Source organism: Vulpes vulpes, chromosome 14 (genome assembly GCF_048418805.1).
Source record: "Vulpes vulpes isolate BD-2025 chromosome 14, VulVul3, whole genome shotgun sequence".
Taxonomy (NCBI): Eukaryota; Metazoa; Chordata; class Mammalia; order Carnivora; family Canidae; genus Vulpes; species Vulpes vulpes.
In genome coordinates, this window is record NC_132793.1 from 114,796,783 (window position 1) to 114,813,447 (window position 16,665).

At 38.9% G+C, this 16,665-nt stretch overlaps 1 protein-coding gene across 2 annotated transcripts in view; it reads left to right on the top strand.

Moving 5' to 3' along the window:
* Nucleotides 1-12,668, top strand: part of RAB28 (RAB28, member RAS oncogene family) — a 104,161-nt gene extending 91,493 nt beyond the window's left edge. Inside the window, exons 7-8 of one of the 2 annotated variants that reach the window (XM_025998359.2) lie at nucleotides 10,372-10,466; nucleotides 11,724-12,668. In XM_025998359.2, coding sequence (XP_025854144.1) covers nucleotides 10,372-10,461 — 90 coding nt within the window. In that variant the 3' untranslated portion in view covers nucleotides 10,462-10,466; nucleotides 11,724-12,668. The remainder of the gene's footprint in view (nucleotides 1-10,371; nucleotides 10,467-11,723) is intronic. The other variant, XM_025998352.2, reaches the window with a different exon arrangement.
* The last annotated feature ends 3,997 nt before the right edge of the window (nucleotides 12,669-16,665 follow it).

Genomic DNA, 16,665 nt, shown 5'->3' on the forward strand with positions numbered 1-16,665 from the left:
ACAGTGTGGAGGTTAAGGACCATCCTGCTAAAAGATGAAAGGCTCAACCAGGAAATTAGGGAAAAATTAAAAAAGATTCAAGGAAACTAACGAGAATGAAGATAGAAGTAACTGTTCAAAATCTTTGGGATACAGCAAAAGCAGTCCTGAGGGGGAAATACATCACAATACAAGCATCCATCCAAAAACTGGAAAGAACTCAAATACAAAAGCTAACCTTGCGCCTAAAGGAGCTGGAGAAAAAAACAGCAGATAGATCCTACACCCAGCAGAAGAAGAGCGTTAATAAAGATTCGAGCAGAACTCAATGAAATAGAGACCAGAAGAACTGTGGAACAGATTAACAAAACCAGGAGTTTGTTCTTTGAAAGAATTAATAAGATAGATAAACCATTAGCCAGCCTTATTAAAAAGAAGAGAGAAAAGACTCAAATTACTAAAATCATGAATGAGAAAGGAGAGATCACCACCAACATCAAGGAAATACAAACGATTTTAAAAACATATTATGAGCAGCTATATGCCAATAAATTAGACAATGTAGAAGAAAGGGACGCATTTTTGGAAAACCACAAGACAAATGGCTTCCCTGGGGAATTCTATCAAATGTTTAAAGAAGAAACCATACCTATTCTACTAAAGCTGTTTGGAAAGATAGAAAGAGATGGAATACTTCCAAACTCGTTCTATAAGGCCAGCATCACCTTAATTCCAAAACCAAAGACCCCACCAAAAAAGGAGAATTCTAGACCAATATCCCTGATGAACACGGATGCAAAAATTCTCAACAAGATACTAGCCAATAGGATCCAGCAATACATTAAGAAGATTATTCACCATGACCAAGTGGGATTTATCCCTGGGATGCAAGGCTGGTTCAACACTCATAAAGTAATCAATGTGATTGATCATATCAGCATGAGAAAAAACAAGAACCATATGATCCTCTCAATAGATGCAGAGAAAGCATTTGACAAAATGCAGCATCCACACCTGATCAAAAGTCTTCAGAGTGTAGGGATAGAGGGAACATTCCTCAACATCTTAAAAGCCATCTACAAAAAGCCTACAGCAAATAGCATTCTCAATGGGGAAACACTGGGAGCCTTTCCCCTAAGATCAGGAACAAGACAGGGATGTCCACTCGCACCACTGCTATTCAATATAGTACTAGAAGTCCTAGCCTCAGCAATCAGACAACAAAAAGAAATAAAAGGCATTCAAATTGGCAAAGAAGAAGTCAACTCTCCCTCTTCGCAGATGACATGATACTCTACCTAGAAAACCCAAAAGCCTCCACCCCAAGATTTCTAGAACTCATACAGCAATTTGGCAGTGTGGCAGGATACAAATCAATGCCCAGAAGTCAGTGGCATTTCTATACACTAACAATGAGACTGACAAAAGAGAAATTTAATCCCATTTACAATTGCACCCAAAAGCATAAGATACCTAGGAATAAACCTAACCAAAGAGGTAAAGGATCTATCCCCTAAAAACTACAGAAGACTTCTAAAAGAAATTGAGGAAGACACAAAGAGATAGAAAAATATTCCATGCTCATGGATTGGAAGAATTAATATTGTGAAAATGCTAATGTTACCCAGGGCAATTCACACGTTTAATGCAATCCCTATCAAAATACCGTGGACTTTCTTCAGAGAGTTGGAACAAATCATCTTAAGATTTGTGTGGAATCAGAAAAGACCCCGAATAGCCAGGGGAGTATTAAAAAGGAAAACCACAGCTGGGGGCATCACAATGCCAGATTTCAGGTTGTACTACAAAGCTGTTGTCATCAAGACAGTGTGGTACTGGCATAAAAACAGACACATACATCAACAGAACAGAATAGAAAATCCAGAAGTGGACCCTCAACTTTATGATCGACTAATATTCGACAAAGGAGGAAAGACTATCCACTGGAAAAAAGACAGTCTCTTCAATAAATGGTGCTGGGAAAATTGGACATCCACATGCAGAAGAATGAAACTAGACCACTCTCTTTCACCATACACAAAGATAAACTCAAAATGGATGAAGGATCTAAATGTGAGACAAGATTCCATCAACCTCCTAGAGGAGAACACAGGCAACACCCTTTTTGAACTTGGCCCTTAACTTCTTGCAGGATTCATCCATGAAGGCAAGAGAAACAAAAGCAAAAATGAACTATTGGGACTTCATCAAGATAAGAAGCTTTTGCAAAGCAAAAGATACCGTCAACAAAACTAAAAGACAACCTACAGAATGGGAGAAGATATTTGCAAATGACGTATCAGGTAAAGGACTAGTATCCAAGATCTATTAAGAACTTCTTAAACTCAACAGCAAAGAAACAAACAATCCAGTCATGAAATGGGCAAAAGACATGAACAGAAATCTCACAGAGGAAGACATACACATGGCCAACAAGCACATGCAAAAATCCTCTGCATCACTGGCCATCAGGGAAATACAAATCAAAACCACAATGAGATACCACCTCACACCAGTGAGAATGAGGAAAATTAACAAGGCAGGAAACCACAAATGTTGGAGAGGATGTGGAGAAAGGGGAACCCTCCTGCACTGTTGGTGGGAATGTGAACTGGTGCAGCCACTCTGGAAAACTGTGTGGAGGTTCCTCAAAGACTTAAAAATAGATCTGCCCTACGACCCAGCAATTGCACTTCTGGTGATTTACCCCAAAGATACAGATGCAATGAAACGCCGGGACACCTGCACCCTGATGTTTCTAGCAGCAATGTCCACAATAGCCAAACTGTGGAAGGAGCCTCGGTGTCCATCGAAAGATGAATGGATAAAGAAGATGTGGTTTATGTATACAGTGGAATATTACTCAGCCATTAGAAATGACAAATACCCACCATCTGCTTTGATGTGGATGGAACTGGAGGGTATTGTGCTGAGTGAAATAAGTCAATTGGGTAAGGACAATCATTATATGGTCTCATTCATATGGGGAATTTAAAAAATTGTGAAAGGGAATAAAGAGGAAAGGAAAAAAAATGAGTGGGAAGTATCAGAGAGGGAGACAGAACATGAGAGACTCCTAACTCTGGGAAACGAAGAAGGGGTGGTGGAAAGGGAGGTGGGCGGGGGTGGGGGTGACTGGGTGAGGGGCACTGAGGGGGGCACTTGATGGGATGAGCACTGGGTGTTACGCTATATGTTGGCAAATTGAACTCCAATATAAAAATAAATTATAAAAATCATAAGAGGAAATACATTTATAGTATGGTATTTATTTAAAAAATCCACACATAAATGGACTCTGGTACATTTCAAACCTATGTTGTTCAAAGATAACTGTGCTTGGATTTGGCCTAGGAGGAAAGCTACAAAAAGAAAAATCATTGTGATTTGCTTGACTGCACAGAACTTGGCAGACTCCAGAGGTCAAGTGATTCCACTGCTGTTTAGCTTCTCTTTCTTTCTTTTTTTTTTTTTTTAGTTTTTATTTATTTATGATAGTCACACAGAGAGAGAAAGGCAGAGACATAGGCAGAGGGAGAAGCAGGCTCCATGCGCCGGGAGCCCGATGTGGGATTCGATCCCGGGTCTCCAGGATCGCGCCCTGGGCCAAAGGCAGGCGCCAAACCGCTGCGCCACCCAGGGATCCCATAGCTTCTCTTTCTAAATGATGTTTGTCTCTGGTTAATTAGAGAGTTCATGAGTTATTATCAAACTAATCATAAGCGGTTTATTGATCATACATATGTATGGTGTATGGGTCTAAAGAAGTTTTAAAGGAGTTTAAGATGCATAGTCCCTGCCTTAGGTGAAGAAAATATTATGTGCCAGGCACTGTGTTATCTCACTTCACTTTCTTCATAACTCTGTGGGGCAGGTGGTAATTCATCATTTTATGGGCAGGAAATGGAAACTGTTGGGAGATTAAGTAACTTGATCCACTGACCTGTGGTTAGCCAGTGGTGGAGGTAGGATTTGAACTCAGGCTTGTTTGACAGCACTGCCCCTACTGTTCCCACTCTGCTCTGTTGGGGGAAGATTTACTGAGCAGTTTGAAGTGGGAAGAAGAGAAACTGGCCTGAACAAGCTGAAAAGTTTAGGTTATATTTTGAAAGCAGAAGAGCTTTTTGCTTAAAATAAATGACCACTGCGTTGTAGTGTGAAGGGATTGAGAGAAGATTATGGAGACTTATGAATGCCGAGTTGATAAATTTTATGTAACATGTTGATAATGGGAAATAGTTTTTAAAGCAGAGAAATACATGAAGGCAGTTTTTAGGTAAGGTTAATCAAGTGGCGGGGTGTGTGTGTGGTTGGGAAAGAGCAAGGAAACTACTGATTTCATGTGATAAGGAGCAGAATCAAGGCAGGAGAGAAACAATGGCTGTAGCAGAGCAGAATCAAGGCTTGTGGAATGATTGGATAAAGGAGAGAAATCCCAGATTACTTTGAGATTTCTCTCCTAATGGAATGGATAAAGGGGAGCTCTCTCGTTATTGGTGGGCCCTCCCTAGAGGCAAAGGTGTGCTAGGACGTCTCAGGGAGAGAATTCTATGTACTCCCTCATTCCCATGGTGATTAAGGAATAGCTCCAGAGAGATGGGCTAACCCTGGATACTTTTGAAAGGCAAAATTGTAGGGAGGCTTTATTAATGTTCTTGGCACACTCTTAGTCATGAGAGCCAGAAAGCTACTATCTTGATTTTAGAGATGGACTTAATATTTCGCATATCTTAACATCAGATATGTTCACTGCATAGCTCTCTACCCTTTCTGGACACTGTACTTTTCAAGCACATCCCATCTTGTTTATTATGCAGTGACAACGCAATCTTCAGTTTGTTGGTGGAATTTACTTTGAATTCATTCTTTTAAAGAGGAATTCAAGTTACTAGAGCCCTCTTTTGTTATGTTAGTAAGAATCCTTTGTGTAGGGAGGCCTCCTTCTTCTTTCTTGAATCTGATGAATTTGATGCCTTTGCTAATTAGATTATTGATTTCACAATTAACATTTTCTCAGTGGAAATGTTTTTGAAAGCTCAGTTTTTGAAGAAGTCTCTAAGACCCTACATGCAAGCCAACAAGCTGTGTTGAGCACAGTTACTTCTTTTTTTTTTTTAATTGAAATGTATTTGACATATAACAGTGGATAAACTTAAGGTCTACAACGTGTTAATTTGGTACATTTATATATTGTAATTTGATAATTAGCACCTTTATCATAATACGTAATTATCCTTTCTCTTTAGCAGGTGGAATAATTAAGTTCTAGCATCTTAACACGTTTGATGATTATAATACAATATTGTTGTCTATCTTCTCTGTACTGTGCATTATATGTCCAGGGCATATTTACTATTTGTAAATTAAACAACATCTTTGGTCCTCCCCATCCCCGATCCCTGGCCACTACCATTTTATTCTCTGTTTTCATAAGTTTAACTTTTTAAAATTCCACTGGTAAGTGATATCATACAGTGCTTGTCTTTGTCTGACATCTGTCACTTAGCATAACATGCTCAAGGTCCATCCATGTTGTTACAAATGACAGAATGTCTTCCTTACTCATGGCTGAATAATACTCCATTGTATGTATATGTACTACATTTTTTAAAAAAGACTTATGTATTCATTTTAGAGAAAGTACACAAGTGTGCATGTGGGGAGGTGGGTAAACGTAGAGGGTGGAGAGAGTCTTACGCAGACTCCATACTGAGCGCAGACCCTGACATGGACCTCGATCCCATGATCCATTAGATCACAACCTGTGAGATCACCACCTGCGCTGAAACCGAGAGTTGTATGCTCAATAGACTGAACCATCCAGATGCCCCATATATGTACTACATTTTTTCTATCCATCTATTGATGGACACTGAGGTGGTTTGTATATCTTGGGCTATTACAAATAATGTTGCAATGAACATGGGGGTGGTGCATATATCTTTTCAAATTAGTGTTTTCGTTTACTTTTTTTTTACCCAGAAGTAGAATTGTAGGATCATATGGTAGTTCTCTTTTTAATTTGGGGGGAACCTCCACACTGTTTTCCCTAGCGGCTGCACCAGTGTACATTCCCACCAGTAGTGCAAGAGATCCCTTTTCTCCCATCCTCGCCAACATTTATCTCTTTCTTCTTGATGATGGCTATTCTAACTGGTGAGTGAGAAAGAAGGAGGAGAGAGAAAAAGGTGGAGAAGGGAGGCAAGGCAAAGAGGGAAAGAGAATGCACACTTATGTTCTGTATTTTTTTTTGAAAGATTCCTGAGGGAATTTGGTATAACATTTGAAAGTGGTATTATTTTATGGAGAAGGAGCTATTTGGTAGATTCACCAGTCACATGGAAATTGACCCCATAGTAATTCAGTTTGTGACATAGTTATTTATAATCAGGTTATAGTCTTGGTTCCATTCAGTGATTATTTAAAGAGATTCCGCTATTTAGTTCTAACCTAGTTTGTTCCTTTTAGGGAGTTCTATAAAATGAATTTCCAGCACTTTTTTGTAAGCTTTACAAGAAGGGAAGAAGGGGAAAAGGGAGGAAAGAAAGGGAACACAGTTTATTAATACAGCAGACATTGTTTGGTGATCTACTTCTTAGCAGGGACCACAGTAGAATTTGGGGGTACAGAAAGGAATGTGTGAAAGTCCTTGTCCTCAAAGAGCTACCAGAACAAGTAGGGGCAGACAGCTATTTAAACACTTATGTCCATTTAAGATGACTTGTCCACAGCCCCTGATTTAAGCAATAGTTGGCATTTGTATCATTTATTTGTTCTCTTTTCTCCCCCAACTGTTCTCCTCTAAGATAATGTAAAAGTTGGGACTAATTGTTAACAAATGTTCTCATTTCCCATTTTGTTTGTTTGTTTACATAGTAGTCAAACCTTTAGGGACAAAAATTGAATTTCCAATTACTGTTCTCTCAAAGGTGCAGCGTTCAGCCTTTCGGTAATGCATCAGATAATCCAAGTAGAAAATGCATACTCCTGTGTCTTCTCTCTTTCAGTCTGAATTGCAAGGAGTTTTTCCTTATATACTTGGTGTTAAGAGTACTTGATACATTCTTTAAGCCTTGACATTTTCACTTGCCAGTTAATAAACTTATGAATTTCTGTTTGAACTTGGTAAGCATTAGTTTCCTTAAAACAAAAATTTCTCACTTGTGTGAGATACTAAACTTGCTAATATATATATGTGTGTGTGCGTATATATATATATATTCTCTATGTCCTCTCTGAATATTTTCATACTATATATGAACGTATCCAGTACAGGGCCTGGCATGTAGTAGGCATATACATAACTGTACAACTCGAGCACCCATTTAACCCCTGATCTTAGGGGCCTTCTCCTCAGCTTTATCTGAATATTGGCCTTCCTTCAGAAGCCAAAAGGAACTTATATTTTTCTTTTTCTGTTTTTTTTTTTTAAAGATTTTATTTATTCATAAGAGATACACAGAGAGAGGCAGAGACACAGGCAGAGGGAGAAGCAGGCTTCATTTCAAGGAGCCCGATGCAGGACTCGATCCTGAAACCGGGATCACGCCCTGAGGCAAAGGCAGATGCTCAACTGCTGAGCCACTTAGGCATCACAGGAACTTAGATTTTTCTTACTTAGATGTTAATCTTTATCATTTTTTCCAATTTGTTTACAAAAACGGCACTGGGATTCCTTTCTTACCCTAAACATCACTTGCCTTTCTTGCAGGACATATTTACTCGCTTTGTACATACTATTCTAATCCTCAGATACTGAACATTGAGTGGATTTCCGTATCATATCCCAAATTTTTCTTTTTCTCCTCACCTTTTAAAAGAGTTATTTTTTTAATATAGTTTCAAGGTCTTAAGGTGAGACTTAATAAACCATGTAGATCTGGTTTACGGATTAGGAGATTGTGAACATCAAAGTGGTAAAGTAATTTGCACCCAAAGTTATGAAAGTTACTGGCAGCATCTAAGGGCAAATTATATGGAAGGAAAAGAAAAGTAGTGGAAGTTCCTACTGTGTGCAGAGTTCTGTGCTTTTAATAATACTATAACCATGCTTTGAATGGTAATCTGTAATTTTGTTGCACTTTGAATTTATATCATAATATTCTTTAATATTTTATATCTCTGTGTTCCATGCTAGACTCTTATGCATTTTAGAAACAGAGACTATGTATTATTTATCTGAGTTTCTTCAATATCTAGAATAGTGATTAGCTTTGAATTAGTGATAGTGACAAGTGTTTAAGCCTTCAAGGTATGTTTACTGCATATCCTAAACATGACAAACTACAGCTTTTGCAGTGGTATATATGTTACTACTATCTGGATTAAGACACAGTTGCAGAATTATCCTAATTTATCTTTACTGTCCTCCCAAGAGTCCATCTCTACTCTTTATACCTACTGCCCCAGCTCCTAAGTTGCTTTCTTACCCTCTGCATAGCTGCCGCTTCCATTTCCAATATCCACGCACAAGTAAATACTCTGACAAAATATGGGTTAGGCTGGTTTCAGCCACAACGGTTTTTTTCCTCTTAGGGCCACTTCTTTATTTTCACTCCATTAACTAATAGCAGAGAATAATAGCAGAGTGTACTTTGTGGCTACACAACTAAAAGTTGGTGTTTTGTAGGTAACATTTTCTCTGAAAACATCAATGAATGACTTGTAAACAAGCTAACTACTATGAAGTCACCTACCATGAAGTTTATGGCATGGAAATCAATGTTTTTCTCCTCATAGAAAGTAGAGTTTTGAATCTGCGAAGCCTTAGTCTGGCTTCCATTTGAGAAACTTTGTACAGATCTTTATGTCAGACAGCCAAGGCTTCCAAGAAAGATGTTGCCTTGTTAGTTCATCATTAATTTGATGAAAATTAATGGTGAAAATCCAACTCATTTATGTTAGTCAATACTTCAACCAAAATGTCTTGACCACAGGTCAGTAACCTGGTTGTGTTTATAGGATAGGGTTTAAACCAACATTGTGGAGGATTAATGAGTTGCTTACTGATTATGAAAATCCCTTTTCTTTATTGTAACCCATAGTTTGGCATGAAACAGTTAGGTTTGGGGAGGTCAGATAATGGTGTTCCACATTAATACCTCATGTGGCAGTTGGTAATGCTTCTGTTGATAGCATCAGGCTGAATGCCTAGTAAATCATGAGCCTTGTCCAGAAGTTAATGCTGCTTGCTAGAGAATTGGAGCAGAGCCCATTCAAGGCTAATATACCATAGCATCCTCTTCATTTACTCTGAGTTGTTTATTCAATCTTTATAAATATTATCACAAACAACTGCCTATATTAACATGTTTTTCTATATGTGTTAACTAATAGATACTAATACGAAGAAAGATTTTCTGAAATATTTGAAAGCGTAAAAAAGGTGAAGCTAATTTCGAGTCTAAAAAATTTGAGGGAAGCGTCTTATCTCTATCATATGTACTTGTCATATGTGTTCTTCATCCTGAGGGTTATTGCAATCAAAAACCTAACAAGGTAGTTTTGATTTTTTGTTTAGCAAAACTCTTAGATATTTGAAACAGTAGCTATCATGCTTATATATTGTATGTCAGGACTTTTTTTAAATGATAGAAAAGTATATTTTGAACTTGTTTATTTCTATATAGAATTTGGAAGCATGGAGGTTAGGGCTGTGTGGGACAAGGGAATGAGCATCAAAAAGAAGTCTCTGACAAGTAATAGTTATTATTAAGTGTAGAGATTGTAAGTGGCACATGGCTTCCTCAGATTTATGCATCCACTCCCTACCTTCAGAGAAAATTAATTACCCTTTCCCCTGTGGTCAACCCCACAATGTATTTAAAGTCAACTAGCAAAGCACTTATCTCCTATGGCAATTAGCTGTGTACACATTTCTCTCAGCATTTAGTCCAGAACACCTTGTGGACAGAGCCTGTGTCATTTACCTGTGCATTACCAGTATTAAATGACTGGCATGTAGTGTAGAGAGATCTTCAGTAATATTTGTGGAAGAGATAGAATTAAATACTTTTACCGCACTTTAGTATGGAAAAGGCTTGTAATTCTCTGTTGTCCTTTGTAGTTCTGGGTGTTATAGATGTTATGTATCATTGTGATACCAAAAGTAGAACTCCCAACTTGTCTAGGAGGTTCAGTAGACAAGGCTATTTCAGTAATTAAATAGAGTTGCAAAGAATAATGTTTCATGGATGTTCATTCATTTTCTTTTCTTTTATATGCATATATTCTGCTGTTTCTTCTGTGACATGTTTAAATTTGTGTTTCTTTTTCTGCTTTGGCGTTCCCTTCTATTTTCAGTCATTGAACATACTTTCCATTTTTTCTTTCTCCCCCCCCCTACCCCCCCTCCTTTTTCCTCCTCTTGCTTGTGTTGTACGGAATTGGCAGCATATTGTCAGGGCAGAAATAGTGAAGTACCCGGAAGAAGATAATCAACATACCAACTCTGCTCAGAGTAGAATCTGTTCAGTACAGTAGTGCAGGTATTAATGGGTAAATTGGTTATAATTTGGGGGAGGAGGGTGGGAGAATTAGTGGATGCTGTCTTGCTCTTTATTCCTTATGAGTAGAGAAATTCAAATGATTATTGTACATCATTGGGAATTAATATTGTTAATTGTAAGTCCTGTTTTAGAACTTTGAAAAATTGATTCTGTGCCAGGAGACTGACAAACGAGGAATTGGAACAAATTAAAATAACATTTCAGTTGCTTTCAAACATATTTGTCTTTATGGTTGTGTTTATCACATGTGCAGTGAAGTGGAGAGTTGAGACGGTTATTTCATTATTCAGTCCTTCCCATTTTTCCTGAAATAGCATGGTAATTGAAAGAGTATTTTTAAAATTTGCCTTGAATTACCTTTCTTTGTCTGCTTCTCTGTGTGCAGACTTAGTAATAGAGTTGAGAACAGTGAAAGAGCTGTTTTAATTTAAATTATTACTTAGGGCACATTGCTAAATTCATCATTGACGATATTTCTTGAAATGTGGGTTACGGGGGTGGAAAGAAGAGTTAAAAGTGTCTTTTGGTTTAAATTATTTTAAAAACATGAATATGAGGTAATTTTCTAAATATTTCATTCTGTATTTTGTTAGAGTCATTATTCATAACCCAATAGTGAGCTCTTTGGAAGTAAGTTAGGGATTTGGGAGGAAAGTTTTAAAATTGGAAAAGTTTTAAAAATTGGGTTGCTCAGTACATTTCTCCTTTATATTTGACTCCTATTTAACATTTACATGTTTTCTTACTCACAAATTGCTGCAAACATTCTAAAAAAGTTATGGCTGGATATAATGGTTTATTTAAATATTAATAAATGATGACATATTTTACTTTGAAATTATGAGGTCTTGCGTATGAATTAAAATATGTGAATGACTAATTCTAATTCCTTTGCTTTAAATTATAACCAGGGTTTAATTTTTCATACTGGTTTGTTAATTTTGTGTTAGACTTGTAGTAACCTCAAGTTAATGTCATAAAACCAGGGAAGACTGAGTAAAGGAATTGCTATTCTGTTCTTAAAAAGCAAAAAAAAAAAAAAAAACAACAAACCCAAGCCTCACTCCTCAGCATCTCAGCTCTACATTAGTTTGTTCTGATGGATTCAACTCTGGCTTCATTTATGATGTCTGTCATCAGGAGTTCACCATAGTTTAGAAAATAAAAATATACTTTAACGAGCTCTTTCTAAATGTTCTGATGTTCTGATAATAACTCTGTTTTCTTTTATGACAGAGGGTGGTGAAGGCAGATATTGTAAACTACAATCAGGAACCTATGTCAAGAACTGTTAACCCTCCTAGGAGCTCTATGTGTGCAGTTCAGTGAGCACACTCTACCTTTGCACCAGTATTCCTGGCTGCCCTTCACCCCCGCCCCCATGGCCAGGGGCCTCTAGAAAGCTGTGTTATCAGTGGCCATCTCTGTAGCATTCAGTTAACACCTTCTCCCAGCTTCCTCAGTGCACACCGCCGCCACAGCTGACGCAGCTCCTTGGCCTGAAGGATCAACTTCAACTTTGGGACAACACGCTTGGAATCCAAAATGGAAAGCCTTTTCTCTGGAATTAAACTGCTTACTGAAAAAGAATAATTTTGGTTCTCTTTACATTCTCCCTTCTTTTTTCTTCGACATGAACTTTTTTAGACAAATATGAAAACGATACAAGTCTTGATCAGCAGCCAGGATTTGGCACTGCACAGTTTCATTCTCTTATCTGAACTACCTGGCAAAGTGCGTTTCAGAGTGCAAACACAAACAAGTAATATATTTAATCAACAGATACTTCAGAAGGCATTCTTTTGCTGTCTATTGTGAGTGAAAATATATAAAGTTGTATCCAACTGAAAATGCTTGAAATAAAGCTGTAATAGATATATTTTTTTCATTTTTTTAAAGAGGGCCTAAACTGTTTATATTGTAACTGTAACTCACAAAGTAGTGAGTATTTGCTATTGTATTTTTATTACCATGTCATGGTCATTATGTATCGTGTAATACTCAGGTTGGATGGCTTTATGAAGTTTGGTAACTGTTCAGCTGTTGCTCCACATGGACTTCCTCCTCCAAACTGCCCAAGAGCACTCCCAGAATGAGTCCCGACTGTTGTTGGATCATTGTGGATCAGACTGTACCTGATGTTCAGATGCTCTTCTCCTGCAAATAAACTTATTTCAATTACTTTTTTGGAAGAATTTTCTTTCAGGCGTCTTCCTTTTAGTTACAGTAAACAAAGTGTATATGGATACACAATGAAGGATCCTGTCACGTTTAGTAAGCTCTGTCTCTTAGAGTCATTAGGTTATTTTGTTGTACTGATTCAAGGCCGTAGCCTGGCATGTCAGGGGTCCACATGAGGGGCATCCAACCTCTCTACATTTTCTCATCCTGATCTCCTGTGCACTGCGTACCTCTGGGCCCTGGCCTCACTCCTGTGTGCTTTATGATGCTCTGCCTTCCTGTCAATGCTCGGGTCCCTCTGCCTGGAATCCGCCCCCCTCTGAACGTCCATCTTCTGCCAGCCACCCTTCAGGCACCATGAAGGCAGGCTCTGTTTCCCTTGGTTACAGTTGTGTTGTGTTTTTTGTACTAAGGCACAAAGCCTGGCATAGTCGGTGCTTCGTATTTGCTGCATCAAAACAGGAATGAAGGCCATCCCTCCGCAAAGCCAGTCCTCATGTATACAGTGCAAGTTGCACATGAGTACCTCCTGGATGGCCATTATCCCATCCTGCCTCGAATCACAGTTACTTGTGTCCTCCTGTTTCATTACTTAATAAGCCATGAACCTACTGAGAACAGTCTGGTCTGTTCTATTTCACGCCTCTCTGGAGTGCCTAGCAGGGTGCCTTTCTCAGGGACTTGCCACGGGTATGGATACCTAAATTTTGGACACCTAATTTTACAGCTATAAGAGATTTTAGAAAACTTGTTATTTCATATCCTGTGTGGCTAAGGAAACTGTACTTTGGAGAGAAAAAGGAACTCGCCAGAGGTCATGGTATCAAAGCTAGATCCCATAGGAAATCTGTCTCAAGGCCAGGGTGACCCTGACACTTTCTCAAGAGTGATTTGAAGTTGAAGAAATTTTAAAGATTGTGACTTCTGTAGTCATCAGGTAGCAAGTCCAATCTTTCTCAGATCTGATTTCTATACTTTTTATTTTATAGATAAATTAAGCAGCCTTTTATGCCGTTCAAGGTGATAAGCCCTTCAGAGTATTTCATTTTATCCTTCCTTTCAGCATCTCCTAACATGCTGGCCAGTCTTCTAGGGACAGGATATTCTCCATATATTCCTCAGAATATAAATTTGAATAAAAATAGCTCAACTCTCAAGGACCTTACAGTCTAATAGGAGAAATGTTTGATGTTGCTATTTTAAAAGCTGTGACGGAGTCTCCTACTAAACTAAACTTGCCCTAGATTGTATGTTCAATAAGAGATGAGGCCATGCTCTTGTGGTCATTTTGTGTTGTTTTTACATCTATGTGGAAGATTTTCAGATTTTTTTTCCTAATCCAATTACTGCAGGTATGATTTAACACATGCATATGATTGTACAAGCTAAGTGCTACAGGCATTCTGGAGGAGGCAGAGAGAATTATGAGAGGTCTGTGATCACACCAAAGCACTTGAGTTGGGTGTTTATGCAATTCGAGCACTGAATGGGACTGAGCAGGGGGCAGTAGGAAGAATGGCCTTTGTTGGGTTGCTTTGTCCTGGACATTTTCAGACACTTGTCACATGAGCTATTTTTTTTTTCTCAAATTAATCTGTGACAGTATAATTGCCCTCACTTTACACATAAGGACACTAAAGCTGAGAGTAAGTGAGTGAGTGCACTAATTCCCGCCTTGAGAGAACAAGTGGTAGAACCAGGATCCCCACAAACCATTTCTGAGATAGGATGGACAAGGCTGGGTACCGATTTAGGCTCGCTTCCATTTGTGAAGATCATACACCTGACCTCCTTCCTGGGAGCTGACCAAGCCTGATTGTTTCAAGAAGTAGTGATGGTCCTTGCATCTTCTCACATGACCACCGAGGCCAGTAGTGTGGTCCAAAGAGTCTGGTGGTGGTAAGTTTCCTCTCTGATCACCAAGGTGAGGATAGAAAATGTCCCCCCTCCCCACTCTGCACCTTTTTCCCATCGGCCTCATGGCTTTCCCAGCTAAGCTTGACCCATCATTGAGAGCTTTTTGGTCCAAGGAGAGCAGGCACAGTGAACATGCAATAGAGCATATGGCCAAAGCAGATTTCTGAATTCCATATTACAATTTTCCCCATACCTCGGTTTTTTATTTTTGAAACAAAAACGTAGGATTCATGCTTATTTTACTTTGACTGTTACCTCTCCTGTCTACAGTTTTTAATTTAAAAAATTATAAGTCTTTCCATCTAGTTTTAGGCACTTTGTCTCCTGAAGACACATGCTATAAAGTTTCAAACACATTGTGGTCACTTCTGGTGCTTATTGAACTTTCAAAAAACACAAAAGTCTTCAGCCAGAACTGGTCATTGGATGCTGCCTTTCAAGTGCACCCTCTATTATGTGTGGCAAACCGCTCTGGAGTGGTTTTTGGAGTGGCCCAAAGAACTCCTGTGACTGCTTTATTATTCCAGGAGGAGGTAAGCCAGGGCCCTTTAAAGTCGATCACTGAAACAATGTGATGGAGCATAATAATTTGTGTGTCATTTAAAAATAGAAAAGTTTTCTGGCCATAACCCATGGTGACTGCTGTAACATTGGACATCCTGGAGAACGGTTGCAAGATTCAAAGGCAATGGAAATGCAGACCTACTGAGCACTATAATAGATGTCTGTTTGCAGCCTCCCTGGCATCCACGTCTCCACTCCTCCCAGCAGCTTTTCCTCATTGCCTGGTGGATCTTCCTCCATTTTCAGCCACTCATAGCTCTGGGAGTGGATCCTCATTGGCTTGAACTCAGGATGTTTCCCCTGCCTCAAGGATTGGCTCAGAAATGAGGGGGTAACTCCATGAAAGCTAATGAAACTGGAAGGGACATTTACTGAGGTTTCTAAAAAAGAAAAGAGAGAAGAAAAAAAAGCTTCCATCCCCTGAAGTTTCCAGATTGCTCTTTGCCCACTGGCCTTGAGTGAGGAAGGCTATGGCTCTGGGCAACATTGGCCACCATCTTGAGGACACCGAGGGAGGGGGCTGCCTAGGTACAGAGCTGATGCCAAGGGGGCAGAGGTGAGAAGTGAGAGAATCCCAGTCCCTGAAACTGAGCCCATATCACAAGTTGTTTTAACAGCATGACTCAATTCCCTTTATCATTTCAGCTACTGTTAGTTTATTTTTTTCTTAATTGTTACACAAACAACTATGATGTACCGGGGCCTTGGCTTGGCATCAAAGACAGGGGTAAACATGATCTGTGTTTTGTCCTTAAGATCTTAGTCTATATAGGCACATGTATAACTCACCAAAATGTAATCAGACTGTTAACGTGCATCAATAAAACTGATATGATACGGGAAGATGTGGCTTATCAGTGAGTGTGGTCAAATAAGGATTTCAGGTAACAGGAATCAGAGTCACCCATGTAACATAATTACCTTCAAAAGGAAATGTAATCTTAGGCTACATTGATGCATTCTCTGAGGTGATTTGTGCATGCAGATCACCTGGAGAATCTTGATTCAGTTGATCCCAGGTGGGGTTTGAGGTTCTGCATTTATAACAAGCTCCCAAGTAATATTTAATGCTGCTGGCTTTTGGATTACACTTTGAATTACAAGTGTAATTGCAAGACTATGCTTGCAATATATTTCCCCTTAAACAGGTACCCCTCTTTAAGAGGATGACAGAGCACAACCGGGTAGTGATGAGGGGATCCGATGTCATATAAAACAGTTGAAGGAAGACAGTATGCTTAATACGGAAAAGAGGGCCTCAGACAGACTCTGATGTTGGTCTTTAAGTAGGTGAAAGAAAGACAGCTGTAGAAAAAGATTAATCTTCTACTGTAGAACCTATAGGACCTCAGAAATAGAATGGGTAGGAGAAGCTGTAGAAAGAAGATTTCAATCCAGCCCAAGAAAGAACACTGAAAACATCTGCTTCCCAAGGAAGGAAGAGATTGCTTTATGGAAGTATTGTATCACACCTCAGGTCTGCAAACTCATGTGGCATCAGGGGGCAAATAAAAGA